At 39.1% G+C, this 21,174-nt stretch overlaps 1 protein-coding gene and 1 long non-coding RNA gene across 2 annotated transcripts; one reads left to right on the plus strand and one right to left on the minus strand.

Moving 5' to 3' along the window:
• Window positions 1-14,476: 14,476 nt before the first annotated feature.
• LOC103454736 (carotene epsilon-monooxygenase, chloroplastic) lies at window positions 14,477-18,483 on the plus strand. Its single transcript, XM_008394335.4, has 9 exons — window positions 14,477-15,148; window positions 15,764-16,060; window positions 16,163-16,360; window positions 16,867-16,968; window positions 17,070-17,210; window positions 17,366-17,473; window positions 17,586-17,668; window positions 17,859-18,021; window positions 18,191-18,483. Exons 1-9 carry the CDS (start codon window positions 14,669-14,671, stop codon window positions 18,266-18,268), a joined length of 1,650 nt encoding a protein of 549 aa, XP_008392557.1. The 5' UTR covers window positions 14,477-14,668; the 3' UTR covers window positions 18,269-18,483.
• An 810-nt stretch (window positions 18,484-19,293) lies between these two features.
• Window positions 19,294-20,807, minus strand: LOC139191101 (uncharacterized). The gene is made up of 2 exons (XR_011575249.1): window positions 20,071-20,807; window positions 19,294-19,759 (listed from the first exon to the last, which is right to left on the minus strand). It is a non-coding gene; the product is annotated as an uncharacterized lncRNA (long non-coding RNA).
• Between the last annotated feature and the right edge of the window lie 367 nt (window positions 20,808-21,174).

Below are 21,174 nucleotides of genomic sequence, written 5' to 3' on the forward strand. Positions count from 1 at the left end.
GGGGAGCGAAAAGAGCCTCTCTATGACTCTCCCCTTTCAACAAGTAGGGAACGTAAACTCAAGTTCTAGCAAAGAAAAAAGCTTTAACCTTTCGAACAACCATTGCATCCCCTCATTCCTCACTTACCAACCTGCTAAGTCACCAAGCTTATTCATCTAATGGCAAGAGGAAGAATGTTTACCCTCAACAACCTCATTACAATAAGAGGGACAAAACTTGTATCAAGATAACCAAGGGTGAACTTATCTTCAATTACTATTAATCTAGGGCCAAGCCTCACTCTTTCAAAGTGGGCGACTGGGTATTAAAGAAAAGGCTATTACAAATAAACGTACAAATTACAAAACCTTTAGCCGTTTGGGATCTGTGTAACACAAGACATTGGGCAAATACTTGATGAAAAAGAAATTTAGACAACTTTGTCTAAGTCTTTTAATTTCCAAACGATAAAACACTTGATCTAACTCTGACCTAACTCTATAGTCTAACTCAGATCTTCAGCATACATACTTTAACACAAAGTAAATAAAACTATGTGTGCAACCAACATGGTTGGACAAGATAGCAGTAGCAACATTATGATGCATATTCATATATTCAATTAAGCTCAAACCATGGGTCTTGTATCCAAATAATGGATTTCTTCATACATAGAACAACATTCATGAACAACAAACATATCATAAGCATCACTCATATCATAAGCATCAATCATATCATTCAACATAAACATTATACCTTCAACACATTCATACATAAGCCCATTGAGACTTAAAAGGATATAAACATATATTATTGCCCTCTAGCACATGTAACAATGCGCCTCGACAACTCACCAGTATTCTCACGAACTAGGTAATAAAGATACTCACTTTCGTATCACTATCTACATGATGAAAGGTACAACCAGTACTCCAATAAACAACTTTCTTTCAGCAACTCACTATTATTCTCACCAACTAGGCGATAAAGGAACTCACATTCGTATCATTATCTAAGTGAGGAAGGGTACAACCAATGCTCTAATAAATAATTTTGTCTTTTGACACTTCAGTCATTTTATGTCCTAAATGAAGCCTAATAGGTTTGAGCTCAATGGCCCGAAAAACTCGAAACTATTTCAAGGCCCAAAATTATCGCTAATCATTAAAATGATTAATTAAGACTCTCTAATTAATAATGCCTTTATTTAATTTATCTAATTAATTCTTTCCATCATTATGTATTTATCTCAATCCACAAGCGTATCAGTTTACGGTCCTTTAGGCTTCATTCAATGAGGCAGTGAGGTGATTAGTATTACTACAATCACTTAGCGAATTAGAACACCTTTAATTCTCCCAATCATCAATGACTATATGGTTAGTCATCGAGAGGGCTCACAAGTCATGAGTGACATCTAGTCATGACTACCCAAGCCAATATAGAATACTTTAGAAAACGTATTTGGTTGCAATTGCAATGCAATTCGATCTTTCTTAATACTCTTAATCATACTATTAACGTATGAATGGTGTGGGACCATAATATTCTAGGGACAAGGTAAGATGGATTAGAATACGTATACCTTCAAAGTTTGGTCGTGGACTCAAGATCTCCAATCAGTTTCCTATGTTGGAGATTTCAACAATCTAGGATTAGGGTGTACTGACGTAGTCACAATCCTAAAATGAAGCAATATCTTATGCTAGATATTCTTTAAGATTCTCCCAGCTTAGTACAGATCCTATATTATAAAATGATTCTCTCCCGACTAGTATTAATATTCTCATCTAGGGCCAATCTATGGTAAAATTTTTATAATGCACACTTTGCTCTCTTACCCACTGCTTGAGTCTAAGATTTTATACTAACTTAACTGTTGGAGACCCATTGGTCAGTACCACACCATTACCTAATGTATCACGGTTGTTTGCTTTTATTTGTAGATGGTTGTTCTCGCTTACTTTGCCATCTTAGGTGGTGCAGAATTTTGGTTCCAACAATAAGTATTTTCATTGACATTTAAATTCATGTGCTTACCGTAAACGAGTGCTTACCAAGTCTACCAATGACAGCTCTGCCAACACCAATACCCAAGGCAAAAGCAACCGGTTTCCAGATACCTTTGTCACTCCGGGAAACAACCCAACTCTAGCTAGAAACATAACTCATAACATGGACCAGATTTGGGAGACACTGAGGAATATCAGCACGACTATTGATGATATTTAAGAGACTTCAAAGGCTTTTCATATGGAAAACTGTTCAAACTTTATTGATTTTGAGAGGCAGATGAAGGCCCTGGAGAACGCTAGCAAATTCTCTCTACAAACTCAAATTTTGGTCTCTGGATTTAGACTTCTGAGTACTTCAACTTAGAACAGGCAGTCAGTCAAAACTTTTCTTTTGGATACTACGAAAACTCTTGATCCAAACTAACGTACAAAACAACTTGAAAATTGAATCGTCAGTCATACGCATGTGATGGTATTCGAGCTTTTTATCAAAACGCTATGAGACGGTATTCAGAGTTGCCTTCTCGCTCGATTTGTAGTTTTGATGCACTTGCTAAGATCTTCATAGCCAACTTCTCTATATACCGCGATGTCAAAAAAAAAATATGCCATGAAGTTGTTTTAGCATGGAGACTCAATCTAAACACGAAAGTATCATAAATTATCTTAATTTTTGTAGATGACATCATAAGCTAGGAGAACAAAGCCTAAAAGAAGAGTTCTGATTCAGACTAAAGTAAGAAGTCCGAGCGAAAAAATAAAAGGGGATGCAAGGACAAGTCAACTTTTTACAAGCCAAAGATATTCACTGCTCTAAACACTTTAATCAACAATATCCTTCAATGCCAAAGATAAGCCTTATCCTAAAAAGCCGAACCCTTTTCCGAATCACCTTGCCAGGAAACAATCTAATGAGTATTGTTCTATTCACCAGAGCACTAGGCATACTACGAAGAACAATCGTATGCTTCGAGAGCACATTGAAGACCTGATAGACTAAGGATATTGCTAGGAGGTCATGAAGGATAGGGTTAAGAAGGAAGAACTTGCTGATAAAAAAGGTAAAGACTAGTCCAATCGGTACGATCTCATCGACGAAGATATAAAGAAAATGAGGAGGAAGAATGAGATATTTATAAAGTTTTTTTTTAATCACACGACCGTTGAATCTAGAATGACTCGACTCGAGATTTGTGAATCTGACGGTTAGATCTTATCAAACACACAAAAAGTAGCCTCTCGAGCTTCGTGCACATGCAGAGTGACGACCCATCATCAACCTTGTCTTAATGAAACCCTATTCAACGGTCACATATTCAAATCCAAAATGTCTCCACTACCTTGCATTGGTAACGGAATTAAATTGACATGTGTTAAAAGAATTCTGAACGGTAAGCTATTTCGATCTACTCTGCCATAGCCATTGGGTAAATATTCATCCTCAATTGGGGTGCCCTTTTCAAAGCTTATTTAGGGGCATTTGTGGGACCTTAAATTTAACTAGGTTGGAGTATGGCAAATTAAAATACAAGTGTCCTTGAAGTCTAGACACGAACTCAACACCTCTAAACCAGACTTAGCCGACTAAATGGCAATGATGCCACCATATCTTGTTGGGCATTGGAATGCAGGGAAAGCCCCCAAGCCTTGTTGAGATCGACCATGGTTGTTCCACAAGACTCAGAAACCTTGTTTAACTGGGGATCATATTAGTTTCTTATATTTTTGGAGATTTCTACAATCTAAGCATTAACGTATGCTGCAAGTAAAAACAATCTAAAAAGGAAGCCATATCTTATGTTAGATATCCTTTAGGATTCAGTGGTTTAATATGTATCTTATATCTTAAAAGGACACTTTCTTGACTAGTATAATACACTCATCTAGGATTCGTCTATGATAACACTTTCATAGAGCATGTTTTGCTCTTTTGTCATTTGCTTGAGTTCTAATATTTTAGACTAACTTAACCATCAGAGATCCTTTGGTCAATGCCATACTGGTACATTAGGTTAATCATGATTGTTTGCTCTTGTTTGTAGGTGGTTATTCTTAGTTTCTCTACGATCCACGGTGGTGTGAAATTTTTATTCCAACACTAAAGAAAGTTGAGGTTCCACCATAAAACTAATCAGTAATATGAGGAGTAGCCCAACCTCTTATAGGCCCTTGCAAGGTTTCTCCTTTTATTGATGTGGGACTTTTTTACCTTCACATCCTAACAGAAACCCTCCATTCATCACAAGATCTTGTTTTGCTCTACGAAAATGTCTTATAATTAGTTATTGTAACATGACGTGGAATGGGTGAGAGTTTTAGCAAGAATAGAATATGGGTTTTGTGGGACTATGATTTTCCAAGGCTGGAGTAAGGCAGGTCAGAGTAAGCTACCCCATGGGTGAGCCCAACGGCCATATGTGCTCCGCATCACCTAATTTTTCTTGTTTACATACTAGGACTCAAAAATTCGCCACATATGACGGGTGTGTTAAGAGTATGAATCACACATCTGGAAAGGAAGAGACTTTGTATATGCTTATAAGTAATTGTAATTGTAGACATGTAAATTTTGTTGCATATAAAACGATGCATCGCAAAGCTCCACGTGACATATGACTTATCATAAATGGACAAGTCATCAATGACATGTGGCACAAATCAAGCAAGGAAAGTATAAAACATTCCCTAAATTCGGCTAATGGAAGAAACATCCTTTAAATTCGGCAAATGAGGTCCAAAATCTTTCACAATCGGAAAAAAAGTTAAAGCATCTTCATAAAACAAGTAAGATTTAAAGATTGCTCACAAAATAGGCAAGGTTCTTAAATTCGGCTAAAGCAAGGAAATCGCTGAAATTAATACACAAAACATGCCTAAATTCTCTCATGGACAAATTAGACACAAATCAAAGCCAAATGCTCCCAAAGGCAAGCCTTGAGAAGTCTATAAATACAAGGTCTTCCTACAAGCATTGGGGTCAAAAAATCTCTACACAGAGGAACCTCTGCCAAACCTTTGAAGACTAATACGCTGCCAAAGCTCTCTTTTAAGAACATTCAACCAAAGTCGAAGCTTTCTCTTGACCAAAGCCGAAGCACTTCCTTGAAGAATCAACAAGTGCTTATGCCGATTCCTTCAAGACTTTGTTGCAAGCTTATAAACTTGTAGCAATGTTCGTTTCAAGATCAAGTCACCAAGATCCTTGAAGCAACGAAATCCAGCATCAAACACCACATTTGCCGCACCCTTGAGGTGAAAATCATCCACACGTTGTTTTCAAGCTCAAAACTTGAAGCAATCGTTCGCCTGTTCGTTCAAGATTAAGTCATCGCGACCCTTAGATCAATAATCACGCATCTACATCAAATTTGAAGACTAAATAAGAGGAAAAGTTGTAAACAAATATTGTAACCTACAAATTCAAATCAATACAAATCTACTTTGTATAGGTGTTCTCAATTCATTCGATACAGAATTTTTTGTGTTTACAAATTTGGGTCGCCCAGTGGGACAATCACTGCCTCTCATCTCTGTCTCCAAATACACAACAAATGGCCTTAAGAAAGGATCAAGCTATTCCTGCTACCAACGCAAAGAACAAGGGCATCCTTGCCTTAAATGATGGCACTTTGGGCATCACAACCCGAAACAAGGCAAGAACTCTCTCTATTGTGCCTTCCACCCCTTCATTAACTTTGCCGAAGAAGCAAGAGCACCCAAGGCACGGATATGTGATCACCCTAGCCTCGCTAAGGGCACCAAGGGAAGAAAGTCTGAGAAGGTACTCTGAGTCTTTGACTTCTAACGCCGACTCAAGCAGCTCGTGCCCCGTAGCCATGCAAGTCATGACTACTAGCACGACTTCTATCGAGGAGTAGCTAGCTCAAATAAGTGAAGCAATTACAAGAATGACAAGGACAGTAGAGGAGAAAGACTTGCAAATTGCTAGGCTCGTTAACCGTCTAGAGGTGCAACATAACGACGAAGCTGACCTGGAGGTTGATCCACCAAAGGAGGAAACCGACGAAAAGGAAGAGCTTCTGGTAGAGAAAATTGAAGATAAGTTGAACCAAGCAACAACGCTCATGTGATCTCTATCTATCTAACTGCTGCAAGAGATGATCATTAGCACTATCAAGACACAATACCAAGGAAACTCGCATAACTCCATGTTGTACTTAAAGCCCTACTCCAAGAATATTGACGCCTTGAAGATGCCAAGGGGTTATCAGCCGCCAAAGTTCATGCAATTCGATGGAAGAGGCAATCCCAAACAACATATTGCCTATTTCATTGAAACTTGCAACGACGCTGAAACAAAGGGAGACTACCTCGTCTAGTAGTTTGTGCGCTCACTGAAAGGTAACACATTTGATTGGTACACCGACCTCTAGCCCGAATCCATCAATAGCTAGCACTAGCTTGAAAGGGAATTCCTTAACCGCTTCTACAGCACAAGCCGCACTGTAAGCATGCTGGAGCTGATAAGTACAAAACAATAGAAGGATGAACTAGTGGTCAACTACATTAATAGATTGTGCTCATTAAGTCTGGATTGCAAGGATCGGTTTTCTGAAACAGCCGCCATTGAGATGTGCGTTCAAGGCATGCATTGGGCCTATACTACATCATCCAATGCATAAAGCCGAGGACATTTGAGGAATTAACGACTCGTTCCCACAACATGGAGCTGAGTATCGCCAACCATGGAAAAAAAAAGCCAATCACCGACTTCAAGAAAGACAAAGTGCTCGCTCCGAAGGTAAATAAGACTAGGAAAAAGTCCGCCAATGAAGCTTTTACCATCAACACTACCCCAGTCAAGACCTCCCCTGCGCCCGTTAAGATCTCTTCTAAGAACAAAGCGAATGAGATAAAAAAAAGGTGAGCCTTCTCTCACCCAAGATAGGTACAAAAACACCTTAAGGGAGCTGGAGCAAAAGACGTACCCTTTTTCAGACTTTAACGTGGCCGCAATGCTAAACGACTTGCTAGAGAAAAAAGTGATCGAGTTGCCTAAATGCAAGTGTCCCGAAGAGATGAATCACGTAAACGATCCTAGGTACTGCAAAATACCATCTTATCGTGAGCCATCATGTTGGCAATTGCTTCGTCCTTAAGGTGCTCATCATGAAGCTGGCAAAACAAGGGCAAATTAAACTTGACCTTGAAGACACGGCTGCAACACACACTACTACGATTGTGTTTAGATCATTTGATCTCGTGCCTCTCCAAATGACGCATGCTCATTCATGTCCATGCTCAAGCCACATGGCACCTTCTACACAAGCATCCCTGAGGACAAGTGACCAAAATGCACTTATCGACGATGAAGAGGGGTAGACACTGGTGACCTATAAGAAAACAAGGATGCCAAGACCACAAGTCATTAAACCAAAAATGGAATAAGCGAGAAAACACCGCAGCCGCAATAATAGGAAGCTCAAGAAAAACGTAAGAGCTACTAAGTCGACATACGCTGGGGAACTTATAGAGCAAGAGCCATTTATTCCCGTCTTCTTGCAAGAGTACTTCCCGAAGGATTTCTTCCAATAGTGCACTACCGCTGCCTGTCACATGGTTGAAGTAAAGATAAAAGAGCCCTCAAAAGGCAAAGTTATAACCATCAAGGAAGAGAAAACTCCCACACCTAAAGAAAGCCTAGAGTTATACTTTAGTATTGAGGAGGTGCTATGATTGCCCAATGAGATGCGAAAAGCACTAATAGTGGTCTTGGCGAGTCCCGACAACCATGAACTGCAAGAAATCAAGGACAAAAGCTTGGAGCTTAGGCCACATGATGTGCCACCCATGACGCAATCACCTTTACTGACGAAGACTTGCTGCTAGGGTCAAAGCCTCACAACCATCCTCCCTTCATCTCTAGGTACGTGAAAGAGCACAAAGTCAACCACATGCTTGTGGATGGTGGTTCAGCCATAAACATCATTCCAAAGTCAACAATGACTACAATCAGCATAAAGGTGGACGAACTGACCCGAAGCTGTCTTTTAATCCAAGGTTTCAACCAAGGAGGACAAAGAGCAATGAGCATGGTCTGTGTCGAGATGACCATTAGCGATTTCAAGTTGAGCACGATATTCTATGTGATTGACATGAGAACTTCATATAGTTTGCTCTTGGGAAGGCCTTAGATCCATGAGAATTAAGTGGTGCCGTTCACCCTCCACCAATGCTTAAAATACTACCGAGAATGAGTGAAGGTGATACAAGGCGACACCAAGCCATTCACCGAAGTTAAATCACACTTCGTGGACGCCAAGTTCTACATGGATAAAGATACGGTGCTTGAAGCTCTTCCAAAAGAGATCAAGTCCACAGGCAAAGCTGCACCCAAAAAGAATGAGTGGCAAGCTGCGCCCAAAGAGCAAGAAGGGAAGCCGTGCCATCTTTAAGCAAAAATGACAATTAGCCTGCTAAGCCCGCAACAACCAAAGGGAATGTAATGCCCTCAAAAGGATCAAACACACCTGTCTTCCGATACATCTCGATGTTGAGAAGAAAGAGGGGGAAAACCCCATTCGAAACAAGCAAAGCCGACATAAAGCTAATCAAGGCAAATGCAATTTTACCTCTTACATAGCTAGGCGATGCTAAAATATCAAAGTCTCATCCGCGACGATCTGCCTTGGAAAGACTTTTAGAGAACAAAAAGACTTCTAGAAAGAGAAAGATAATGCCAAAGGAAGAAAAGCTCGAGAAAAAAACGACGTTCGCAACTCGATTCCTTTAAGGATGAAGCACCAAGCAACCTTAGAAGTGGACACAAAAGGACAATTCAAGGTAAAGCAGCGCATCATCATCCACACTGACCAATCTTCACGCTAACAAGCCCAAGTGGACGACACTGAAAATGAGGTCCAAGACGTTTTCCACATCACGATCCAAGAGGACGAGAAATACGAAGTTCCCAAGGAGGATGTCATTGCTGCGCGACCACAACGCGAAGACAGGGGGAAAGCCACAGTCAATAATCTTAAGGAGCTCAACCTAGGCACAAACGATGAGCCAAAACCTATCTTCGTAAGTGCTCTACTAAGCACATATAAGATCGATAAGTACTACCAACTGCTCTTGGAGTACAAAGACATCTTTGTTTAGACTTACAAGGAAAAACTCGGCCTTGACCTTACCATTATTGTGCATCACCTGACAGTCAAGCCTGGAACACGACCAATAAAGCAAACTGAAAGACGTTATCGATCTGAACTCATCCCACAAATTGAGGTCGAGATTGACAAGCTAATCGAAGCAGGCTTCAATCGAGAGGTGCAATACCCTAAGTGTATCTCTTACATCGTCATTATCCTTAAGAAATCTAGACAAATACGTGTTTTCGTAGATTTCTACGATCTCATCGATGTTTGCCCAAATGACGACTTTCCCTTGCCAATCAGTGAAATCATGGTGAACGCAACCACTAGCTATGAGGCACTATCATTCATGGACAGCTCATCTGGGTACAATCAAATCTGCATAGCTTCCGAAGACAAGGATCTAACAGCCTTTCGTACTCCAAAAGGTATCTACTCCTACAAGGTAATGCTCTTCAGCTTGAAGAACGCTGGAGCTACATATCAACGCGCAATGCAGATGATCTTCAACGACATGATGCACAAAAACGTAAAATGTTACATAGATGGTGTAGTTGTCAAGACCAAGAAGAGATCCGATCACTTAAAGGATTTATGAATGGTGTTCGACGGACTATGGCATTACAACCTCAAGATGAACTCGTTAAAATATGTATTTAGTGTCACCTCTAAGAAGTTCCTCGGCTTCATTGTCAAGCACCGTGGCATTGAAGTGGATCAATCAAAGATTAAGGCCATTCAAAGCATGCCCGAGCCAAAGAATCTACACGAGTTGAAAAGTCTATAAGGACAATTTGCCTTCATCAAACGTTTCATCTCCAACCTCGCTGGACGCTGTCAACCCTTTAGTTAACTCATGAAGAGTAACACTTCATTCATATGGGATGACGCATGCCACAATGCCTTTGAAAGCATAAAAACATACCTGGCAAGCCTACTTGTCTTAGGAGCTCCCATGCCTGGAAAGCCGATCATCCTGTACATTGCTACACAAGAAGGTTCCATTGAAACACTCTTAGCACAAGAAAATGAAGACCAAAATGAAATAGCACTCTACTACCTAAGTAAAACCCTCACTGGGGCTGAGCTCAACTACACCCTAATCAAGAAGATATGCCTTGCCTTCAGATTTGTTGTCCAAAAGCTCAAACACTACATGCATGCTTATACCATCCACTTGGTTGCCAAAGCTGACATTGTCAAATACGTCATGTCCAAGCCAGTTTTGATGAGGTGACTAGCAAAATGGGCATTGTTTCTCAATCATTACGAGATCATATACGTTCCAACTAAAGTCATCAAGGGACAAGCGCTAGCAAACTTCCTTGCCGATCATCCAATCTCAGCCAATTGGAAAATCTCAGATGACTTGCCTAACGAGGAGGTGTTTTACATTGACTTCTTCCCGACATGGACAATGTTCTTCGACGAATCTGCACAAGCAAATAGAGCATGGGCATGAGTAGTATTCATGTCACCACAAAGACAAATACTACCATATTTATTTTGGCTACGCAAGCTATGCTCCAACAATGTCGCTGAAGTATATGAGGACTCCAAGTTCATAATCAATCAACTCTTGACTAAATATAAAGTGAGGAAATATGATCTCGTCCCATACTTCCAGCTAGTAACTCAATTGCTCTGAAAATTTGAGGTCGTGGCATTAAAACATGTGCCAAGAAAAGAAAATCAAATGACAGACACTCTTGCTAATTTAGCCTCAAGTATGGCGCTATGAGAGGACGAAGCTGCAGACGTGCCAGTTTGCCAAAGATGGGTGATCTTGCCCATTATTGAAATGCTACTAGATGATATAAACATCATCTCAGTACTTCCAGTCGACACTGAAGAGTGGAGATAGTCACTGATCGACCACTTGAAGCATGGAAAGCTTCCCGACGATCCTAGACACCACTTTGAAATACGTCGACGAGCACCCTGTTTCCTCTACTACAAAAGAACAATCTATCAACGTTCTTTTGAATAAGCACTTCTAAGATGCCTAGGTGAGGAAGAAGCTAATCAAGCCATAGAAGAAGCACACTCAGGCATATGTGAATCGCATCAGTCTTAACCAAAGTTACATTTCCAGCTCAAAATGATGGGCTACTACTGGCTAAGTATGGTGAAGGATTGCCTGGAACATGCCAAAATGTGCCAAGCCTACCAATTCCACACCAACTTCATACATCAACAACCTGAGCCATCACACCATACGGTTGCTTCATGGCAATTTGATACATGGGGATTGGACGTCGTATGACCAATTGCACCAAAATCATCTACCGGAGAGGTCTACATCCTAGCCGCAACAGACTACTTCTCCAAATGGGCTGAAGTCATACCTAGAAAGGAAGTCAAAAAGGAAACTGTCATCGATTTCATTAAAGAGCATATCATCTATCGATATGGTATACCTTCCTACATTATCACCGATAACGGAAAATAGTTCTCCAACTGACTCGTGGACAAGCTATGCGAGAAATACAAGTTCAAGCATCACAAGTCTTCTATGTATCATGCTCCGGCCAACTGTCTTGTAGAAGCATTCAACAAAACATTGTGCAACCTCTTAAAGAAGGTAATCGGCCGAACAAAGTAAGACTGGCATGAAAGAATAAGCGAAGCACTTTGGGCATATAGGACGAAACATAGGACTTTTACCCAAGCGACGCCTTATTCTCTTGTATATAGTGTGGAAGTTGTTCTGCCACTCAAAAATTAAATCCCCTTACTAAGGATGGCTATACAAGAAAACTTGACTGAAGAGGAAAACGCAAAGTTGTGACTTCAAGAGTTGGAAGCACTCAACGAAATAAGGCTCGAAGCTCAACAACACTTGGAATGCTACCAAGCATGGTTATCCAAGGAGTTCAACAAAAAGATCCGCCCAAGGTCTTTCCAAACTGGAGATCTTGTCTTGGCATTATGCAAGCCCATCATCACAACTCAAAAGACAAAAAGTAAGTTCACATCAAAATGGGATGGACTTTACGTAATACAAGAGGTCTACACCAACGACACTTACTTAATCATGGCAGAAGATGGCTTGAAGTTCGGCCCTATCAACGGCAGATTCCTGAAGCGCTACTACCCCTAAGGCAAACACACAACGCTCATCGCCTGCATGAGCCTAAATTGCACACGGCACAATGGTCCTTGTTCACATGAGCATAAAAGGCGACACCCAACGCTCCTGGCACGCAAGAGCATAAACTGTGTACTGTAAAATAAAACAAAACAAAAAAATCACCATCCAAAATTGCCACAATCCGTCATTCCTGACTTCATCCCTCCTCAACCAAGGGTACGTAGGCAACTTGAAACTTCAAAAATTTCAAGTACAATCACATCACCAACAAAACACAAACACTTTGAAGAATAAAGAGCAAATTCAAATATGAATACTTTATTTCTTTAAAAAAATTTGGCTACAAAACCTTATTACAAAAATGAGCAAAGGCAAAAAAAGGCATCAAGCTCAAAAATGGAAGACACTACTTGAAAGCTATATCCCTAAAACTACGGCGACAATCTTCAAACAAGCCTTCCAAAGTCCTCAAAGTCTCTACATCGGTAAGAGACAAGGTGGGCACTTCCATGGCTGCACCCATCTCTTGCTCTAAGCGTAAAATCTCTTCTTGATTAATACACTACCAAAGCTATCTTCGAAGAACATTCAACCAAAGCCGAAGCTTTCTCTTGACCAAAGCTAAAGCACTTCCTTGAAGAATCAACAAGCGCTCATGCCGATTCATTCAAGACTTTGTTGCAAGCTTATAAACTTGTAGTAACATTCATTTTAAGATCAAGTCGCCAAGACCCTTGAAGCAACGAAATCTCATATCAAACACCACCTTTGCCGCACCCTTGAGGTGAAGATCATCTACACGTTGTTTTCAAGCTCAAAACTTGAAACAATCGTTCAACCGTTCGTTCAAGATCTAGTCATCGTGACCCCTGGATCAACAATCACGCATCTACATCAAATTTGAAGACTGGGTCAGAGGAAAAGTTGTAAGCAGAGATTGTAACCTACACAGTCAAATCAATACAAATCTACTTTGTACACATGTTCTTGTTTCATTCGATATAGAATTTTCGTGTTTACAGTAATACTTCTCATATTACTAATTGGTTCAATGGTGAAACCTTAACTTTGTTCACTTACCCGTGTTGGATAAAGTACGCGATGTTTTTCTAATTCTTAGTTTGTGATATAGGGTGGATTTCCGATTGTATTCAGCTAGATCTTGATGTAACCAATGATAAATTATCGTTTTGAAAACAAAAAATCTAGAATATATAGGATAATTAGCACGAATGATCACTTTTTAATATTTAGTTGCAGAAACAATCAGGTGTCGACATGTCTTTATTTCATTGTCTTGTCGTTGATATACAATCAATATGTCGTCGGTGTTCATAAATGATCATTTATTTAAATGTCACTAGAGACCATTCTTGCTAATTGCCCTTTAGTATAATACTTGTGTTTGGTTTGAAGTAACCATTAAGCTTTCTTCTTTCTGATGATCATTATTGGGATTTTTTTTTTCTAAATATAAAAATATATTTGCACTTTGATGTAAGAGGTTCCTCACTTTATTCAAAAAATGGAGATTAGTTGGGAGACCTACTTCACATCAAATTTCAATTATCTGAACCATTTATTTTATAAGTCTCGATTCATAGATCATTCTTGCAAAAATTCAATTTAATATGAAACCATTTGCCTATTTAATTATGAAGAAGAAATTTCAATGTTTTCTTAGGAACAAAGTATTCGTCAATTTCTTTGAACTTAATTAAATGTCTCAAATATTTTTTATTTGACTAATATTTTGTAAGGATGATCTATGAGGTGCAACTTGAAGGCCTTATAGAATAAACGGTTCAGATCGTTGAAGTTAAAAAAAATGGGGATTAGTTGTGAGGCCCACTCCACATCGAACTTCAAATATTTGAAACGTCTATTTTGTAAGTCTCGATTCATATATTATCCTTACAAAAATTCAATTCAATTCAAAACCATGTTTCTATTTAATTATCACAATGAAATTTCATTGTTTCTTATAGATCAAATATTCGTCAATATCTTTGAACTCAATTAGATGCCTCAAATATTTCTAATTTGACTAATATTTTGTAAGGATGATCTATGAGGTGCAACTTGAAAAATAGATTGTTCAGATTGTCCTTTAAGGAAGGGGATCCCTATTTTATTTTTCAAAAAATTAGGATTAATTGTGAGTGAGTTAATTGACACAATGAAGTAGTTATTATTATTGATATCGATCTCATTATTTACGACTTATAACTAGGAAGAAAGAAAAGAATGCCGAACCGGTTCAAGCCATAGAGGACTTTAAGCCCAACCGCAGCCTCTATAAACCCGGACCAAAACATCTCAAGGATTTTCCTTTCTTCCCACCGAGAGTAGCACAAGCAGGTGAGGCTGAGTTGGAGATATCGTTGGCTGCAACAAAGCCTACTGAGTGAGTTTGGTTTTGTAGGGACGAACAGACTCTCTCCATTCACAGCAGCGATCCATGGCTCACTCTCTCTCATCATTCTCCTCCTTCTCTCTCCACCCAATCCCTCCTCCCAAACGCGCCGCCCCATTCAACTCCATCTCCTCCCTCAGAGCCTCCATTGACAACAAGGAACCCACCACCACAAACTCCAAACCCAGCTCATGGGTCAGCCCAAATTGGCTCACTTCGCTCACTCGCTCCCTCACCATTTCCAAAAACGACGACTCCGGCATCCCCATCGCCAGCGCTCAGCTCGAGGACGTGTCGGAGCTTCTGGGTGGCGCTCTGTTTCTGCCGCTGTACAAATGGATGAACGAGTATGGTCCGATTTACCGGCTCGCCGCCGGGCCGAGAAATTTCCTTGTGGTCAGTGACCCTGCCATTGCTAAGCACGTGCTTAGGAATTACGGGAAGTACGCGAAGGGACTTGTTGCTGAGGTCTCTGAGTTTTTGTTCGGCTCTGGTTTTGCAATCGCTGAAGGCCCGCTTTGGACGGTAATGCTTTTCAGTTCCCTGTTTCGGAAGAAAAAAACTTGGAAAATTGTTTAATTACAGACGTGGGTTTGTTGAGGAATGTAAGAATCCCATGTCGGAAAATTGACAAAATAAAATATACTATATAATGAATCGTGTTACTCCTAATTGCACCGGGGCCTTTTGTAACACAACTCCGCGTTTATTGTGCTAGTAGGTGGTAAGGTGCAAGTTGGTGACAATATCTGTGATTAGTAGTGAGCCACTAATCCGTCTCTCTGAAATATGAAATCTAGACATGGTATAGTTTGCTCTGATATGGGTAGGGCTGTTTATATGCTTTGTGTTGTTCTTAGTTATAATTCGATATACGTGGTGATTTCTTAGTAATGGATATGTTGATAAAGAAGAGCAGAATGTATCTAGTGAGCTTTGATTTTCTTGATCAAACTGAATTTTGCATTTCATTCGGGTGTTTGCCTTGCTCAACTTGTTTTGTTGAGCTACATGGAAATTTGAATTGTGATCTTAATAATGCCTCTTGCATGTTTCATGGAAATATGAAACCAGATATATGGTTCAGCAGGTTTTTCTTTTCTCCCATCTCATTTGGAGTGAATGTCTTATTCATAATAGGCGAGGCGCAGGGCTGTGGTGCCATCTCTTCATAAGAAGTACTTGTCCGTGATAGTAGATCGGGTATTTTGCAAATGTGCTGAGAGATTAGTGGAGAAGCTACAACGTGATGCACTTAATGGAACTGCTGTAAACATGGAGGACAGATTTTCTCAGTTAACTCTTGATGTTATAGGCCTGTCTTTGTTCAACTACAATTTCGATTCGCTAAATGCTTATAGCCCGGTTATTGAGTCTGTTTACACTGCATTGAAAGAGGCTGAGCTTCGCTCTACTGATATATTACCATATTGGAAGGCAAGCTCTCTCTCAAGTTTGCTAATATTCTGCTGCTGTATTTTTTCCTTTCAATTTGGAATGTGATCACAGTTACTGATTTCTTTTATTGGGTTGTTGTAGGTTGATGTTTTGCGGAAGATAATCCCAAGACAAATAAAAGCTGAAAAAGCAGTTCAAGTGATCAGGAGTTCTGTTGAAGAACTTATTGCTAAGTGCAAAGAAATTGTGGAAGCTGAGGGCGAAAGAATTGATGAGGAAGAATATATAAATGACACTGATCCAAGCATCCTTCGCTTTTTGCTTGCAAGTAGAGAAGAGGTTGGTATATACTAGCGTTCAATAATAACTGTTCTCTTATCTTGTTAGCATCCACAGTTTGAAAGGTCTATTTTGGATAGGAATCTCAGCTACTTTGCTTCAATAAACATTTACACTACATTGACAGAATCAAGGTTAATGTTGAAAAAGGGAACACTATTTATTTTTTTCCAAAAGAGCGTTGATCATACATAATAACAGTGTTATGATAAATGATAGCGTATTATCTGCATATGCGTATGTGGAAAATTCTCGTCTCATTTTTCTTTTACTGATATGCTTGATTTGAGATGGACTTTATAAGTATGTAAATGTTTGTACAAGAAAGGCTACAAATGTTTTTCGTTATTCATTTTTTGAAGAATTATTAAGACTGAGTTAATGAGCCCAACAGTAATCCAAATCTTGCTCAATCGTTAATGTTAGTTGTAAAGTAAAGACTCTGGTCGCTATACTTTTTAGTTGTAAAAGTGAAGATTGAGGACTGAGGATGCAATACTTTTCAGGTATCAAGTGAGCAATTGCGGGATGATCTTTTGTCTATGTTGGTTGCTGGACATGAGACGACTGGTTCAGTGTTGACTTGGACGCTATATCTTCTAAGTAAGGTATCATTTCCTTCTGTGTTTCTCTCATTCCAATAGGTTGCTGAGGTACAAGTGTGTACTCATTTTGTTTTTCTTGTATTTGATTATTTTTGTTACTGTAGAATCCCCACACCTTGGTGAAAGCACAAGAAGAAGTTGATAAAGTTTTACAAGGACAGCGTCCATCCTATGATGACATAAAGAACCTTAAGTACTTGACACGCTGCATAATGGAATCATTGCGTCTCTTCCCACATCCTCCTGTATGTTAAGTTCTCTCTTGTTCATATCAGAACCTAAATAAATTAGAACAATGAAACCACATACAATTAGGAAAATTTGAAAAAACAGTCAATTGTCTAAAGTTCATATCAACTCATGTTTGTTCTTGGTGGTTTCATTGTTCTAATTTATTTAGGTTTTGATAAGAAGAGCTCAAGTAGCTGATGTGCTCCCGGGAAATTACAAAGTCAATGCTGGTCAAGATATTATGATATCAGTATACAATATCCATCGTTCTTCAAAGGTACCATCTTATGTTAAGTTTTGAACAAACTTTCTTGTATTTTATGAATTTCACATTCTATTTTAGAAATTAAAAACGTATTTGGTGTGTATTTTTCCCATGGTTTTACAAGGTGTGGGAGAGAGCAGAAGAGTTTGTACCTGAAAGATTTGATCTTGAAGGCTCCGTACCTAATGAAACAAACACAGATTTCAGGTACTTATAATTTATGCCCTTTTCATGATGTTGCAGTGCCTACATAATCTCTGGACTTCTCCTCGATAGCATTCTTTTCAAGAAACGCATACTTATAAACATTCAACCTAGAGCTCGAATGGCTTCATTCTTTCCATTTACATAGCCCATTTGGCATAAAATTGTGGTTGAACAGAATTATCTGCTGTAGGTTCATTCCATTCAGCGGAGGGCCACGGAAGTGTGTTGGTGATCAATTTGCTCTGCTGGAAGCGACTGTTGCTCTCACAATCTTTATTCAGAACCTGAACTTTGAGCTGGTTCCGGATCAGAAAATTAGCATGACAACCGGAGCAACAATTCACACCACAAATGTAATGTTTTCCAACTCACATGCAAGAACTTTATTACACATCCAAATCTGGATAAGAAATTTAGATTCGTACGCATGGCATCCTTGTGGCATAATCAATAAAACCGATTTGTATTGTATAAACTGGCCGCGAACAAATGGTCTCCTAACAGTTTGCTTCCTTGTTGCAGGGTTTGTACATGAAATTAAGCCAACGACAGGCAAAATCTGCATTCGCTACATCATCCTCGTCTTCGTCCGCCACTTAGCATTCAGTTAATTAAAGAATGCATGTAAGTGGTGGGATAATCCCAGTGTCCCTTAGAAGTGTCAAGAGTCTGTACAAGTATTTTAGCGGAACAAAGTAGCGATGCTTATAGAGTTTTTTAGTGACTGTCGCACTTCAAAGAAGTAAATAGATGACACTACCGGGCACCAAATCGAGTTTCATAATTTTTATATGGTACGAAAATATATCTCCTCATCAATATTCTTTCCTAATTACAAATCTCAACAAGACGGGCACTCACTTTTGCTCTCAAATGCAATATGAAACTCTGGGATTCTGTAAAAATGAGATGGATGTAAAAACGTAGAGATGATCATATTTCCCTACAACACTAAATGATATATTCCAATTAAAGAAATAGATGAAATATCAACCCTAATATATTTCAATTACTCAATTCTGATCCCTAAATATTCGCCCATGAATCTTACACGAAATCTGCTCTTTAATGAATTATCAATTTATAGTAATCATCCTGATTTTCAAAATCTGCTTGGGTCCAAAATCAAAGTGAAGCAGTTGTTGTGATATTGACTGGTGATTCGTGCATACTAAACTATTTTTCGTTCGGGTTTTCAGCACCAATTCCAACCAATTCATCCATTATGACAGGTGATGCATTCGTATCTTGTGTGAACAAACTGTGTAACTATGTATTCATACATCTTATTTTCTTAGGTGCACATGTTTAGTTCATTATACTCACTTTCTTTGATGTTTTAGTTGTTTGTAGGAGAAATGGAATTGGCTATCATTGCCTCCTTCAGGTAGTCCAAAAATGGTAGCAATATCTGCAGCTGTTTTTGCCAAACGCTTACCGCCTATATCAAAGCAATTAAGATCCTTATTGTATGTCTCCAGCATATCAATAACATCGTAGTCGTTCTTCCATGCATCACCTGTCGCAATGCCTTCTTTGTATGTCTTGAACAAGCCCCAAATTGACTGTACTGAATGGATAGAACCTAATTGACCAAAGTAAATGAAAAAAGAACCAACGTGTACAAAAACCTCCACAAGGGCATTTCAACAAACACATGGTGTGCATTGCAAATATAAATTCTTGCTAAAACAATGAAACTTTTCGGATCAATACATATAAACCATACCAACAAGCTATACAAGTATCAATTGGTGTGTTGGCTATGAGAGCTAAGCACATTCTCCACACCATATAGCTTATGATTAAGACAAACCGTACCAACTGCTATGTTGATTAAGACAAAAAAAAAAGAAATATATATATATATTTCTATAGAAATGATTCGTGGGTTCCGACGAAGGCAGCGAATCGAGGAAGCCGAACAATCGTAGCTTCAAACAGATTTTCATGGAGCATGGGTCCATACGGTAACAACACTGTTTGGGAGAGTAGACAACCTGTTTGAAAATTTGAAAATTTTTATTGATTACAGGTGCAATTCAAGCTTGCTTTAACGTCGTTCTCTCTCTCTAATTGATTGTTACGTTTCTGAAACAACAAAGTTGAGGTTACATTTCAAACAATTAAGAGGACATACATGTAAATAGTGGTAAAATGTTTGGTATTATTATAGGTGACATGTCAAGGTGCATTGAAATAGATGATTCTTTTTTAGATACTAAAAACCTCTTAGGTTATATTCTAAAAATCATCTTTGATAAGTCCTTATCTTTAAAACCCCCTTATTTTATTTTATTTTTTTGGTCAATGGGGACAAATACAACAAAGGTTCTAAACCAAATAATTACAACAAAAGAAAAATGGCCACAACACACAAAAGACAAAGGCCTAAAACCAACCTTGGTGCCAGCACACACAGACAAGCCACATAGAAAACCTTAGACAACTAGGCTTCTTGAAGCTGCATACGGTGTCGACGCTGCTAGAGAGCCACATCATGATCGACCACCCTTCACGATCACCTGAGATCAGACCATCAAGAAAATCAGAATTGGTGAAAACATAGGTCACATCGTCCTCCAAAGGCTAGCACCGAGATAGCCGCCATGAGATCAAAGAAGCACACAAGTATAAAGAATCCACAAAAAACACCGCCGACAAGAATGAGCAAGAGAGGGACCAACAAGGGCCAACATGGGTGGTGGTGCGGACACGCAAACTAAAGCTCTAAACACTCTCCCAAATATCCACAACAAAACAAGGTAAGCAGAGGCGGTACTTGATCGAAAATGAGAAGATAGATGATGAAGTCAATTGAGGAAAATGATGGAGGGGAAGAGGTCAAGGAGGATGGAGGAAACGAAGGATTGGGGAATAGGGCCCAAGATGGTGAAATCAAAGGCAAAAAGAGAAAAAGAAAGAATAGATTGTGCATATTGCATGGATGGGAAAGGAAAAGTGAGGAAGAAAAAACTGAAAACAAACAAAGCACAAACCCTAAAGGAAATTCACGGGGTTGTCATCGACCCTAGCAAAAGCTAGGGCTAGTGTCGAAGCAAAACAGAGAGAACAAAACCCAATCACACAACGGTGAGAAAGACTCTCATAGAGGAGAGAAAAGCTATCATAGGGGAGAGAAAAAAGGGGGGGGAGCGGTTGGGGTGTGATAGGTTTATAGAATAAACCTATGGTATAGTGGTATTCTTCTTCACTTGTAAGTGAGGGGTCTTAGGCTCGATTCTTGCCAAAGAAGAATTTGAACCACATTATTGCTAACTCATTGTGAGGCTAAGCTCACCCCCCTATTGTAGATAATATCGTTTATTCAAAAAAAAAAAAAAAAAAAAAGAAGCAGCTTGCACTTTCTTTTTTAAAAGAGTTGTATTTCAACCAAGCAACATAAAATAAAATAAAATAAAATATAGAGTAAAATCTCCATATTGTTCTACTCATATTTTCACCATAACTTTTCATCTGGTTAATCAAATCAAAAGTCTAACAAG

Source organism: Malus domestica, chromosome 14 (genome assembly GCF_042453785.1).
Source record: "Malus domestica chromosome 14, GDT2T_hap1".
Classification (NCBI taxonomy): Eukaryota; Viridiplantae; Streptophyta; class Magnoliopsida; order Rosales; family Rosaceae; genus Malus; species Malus domestica.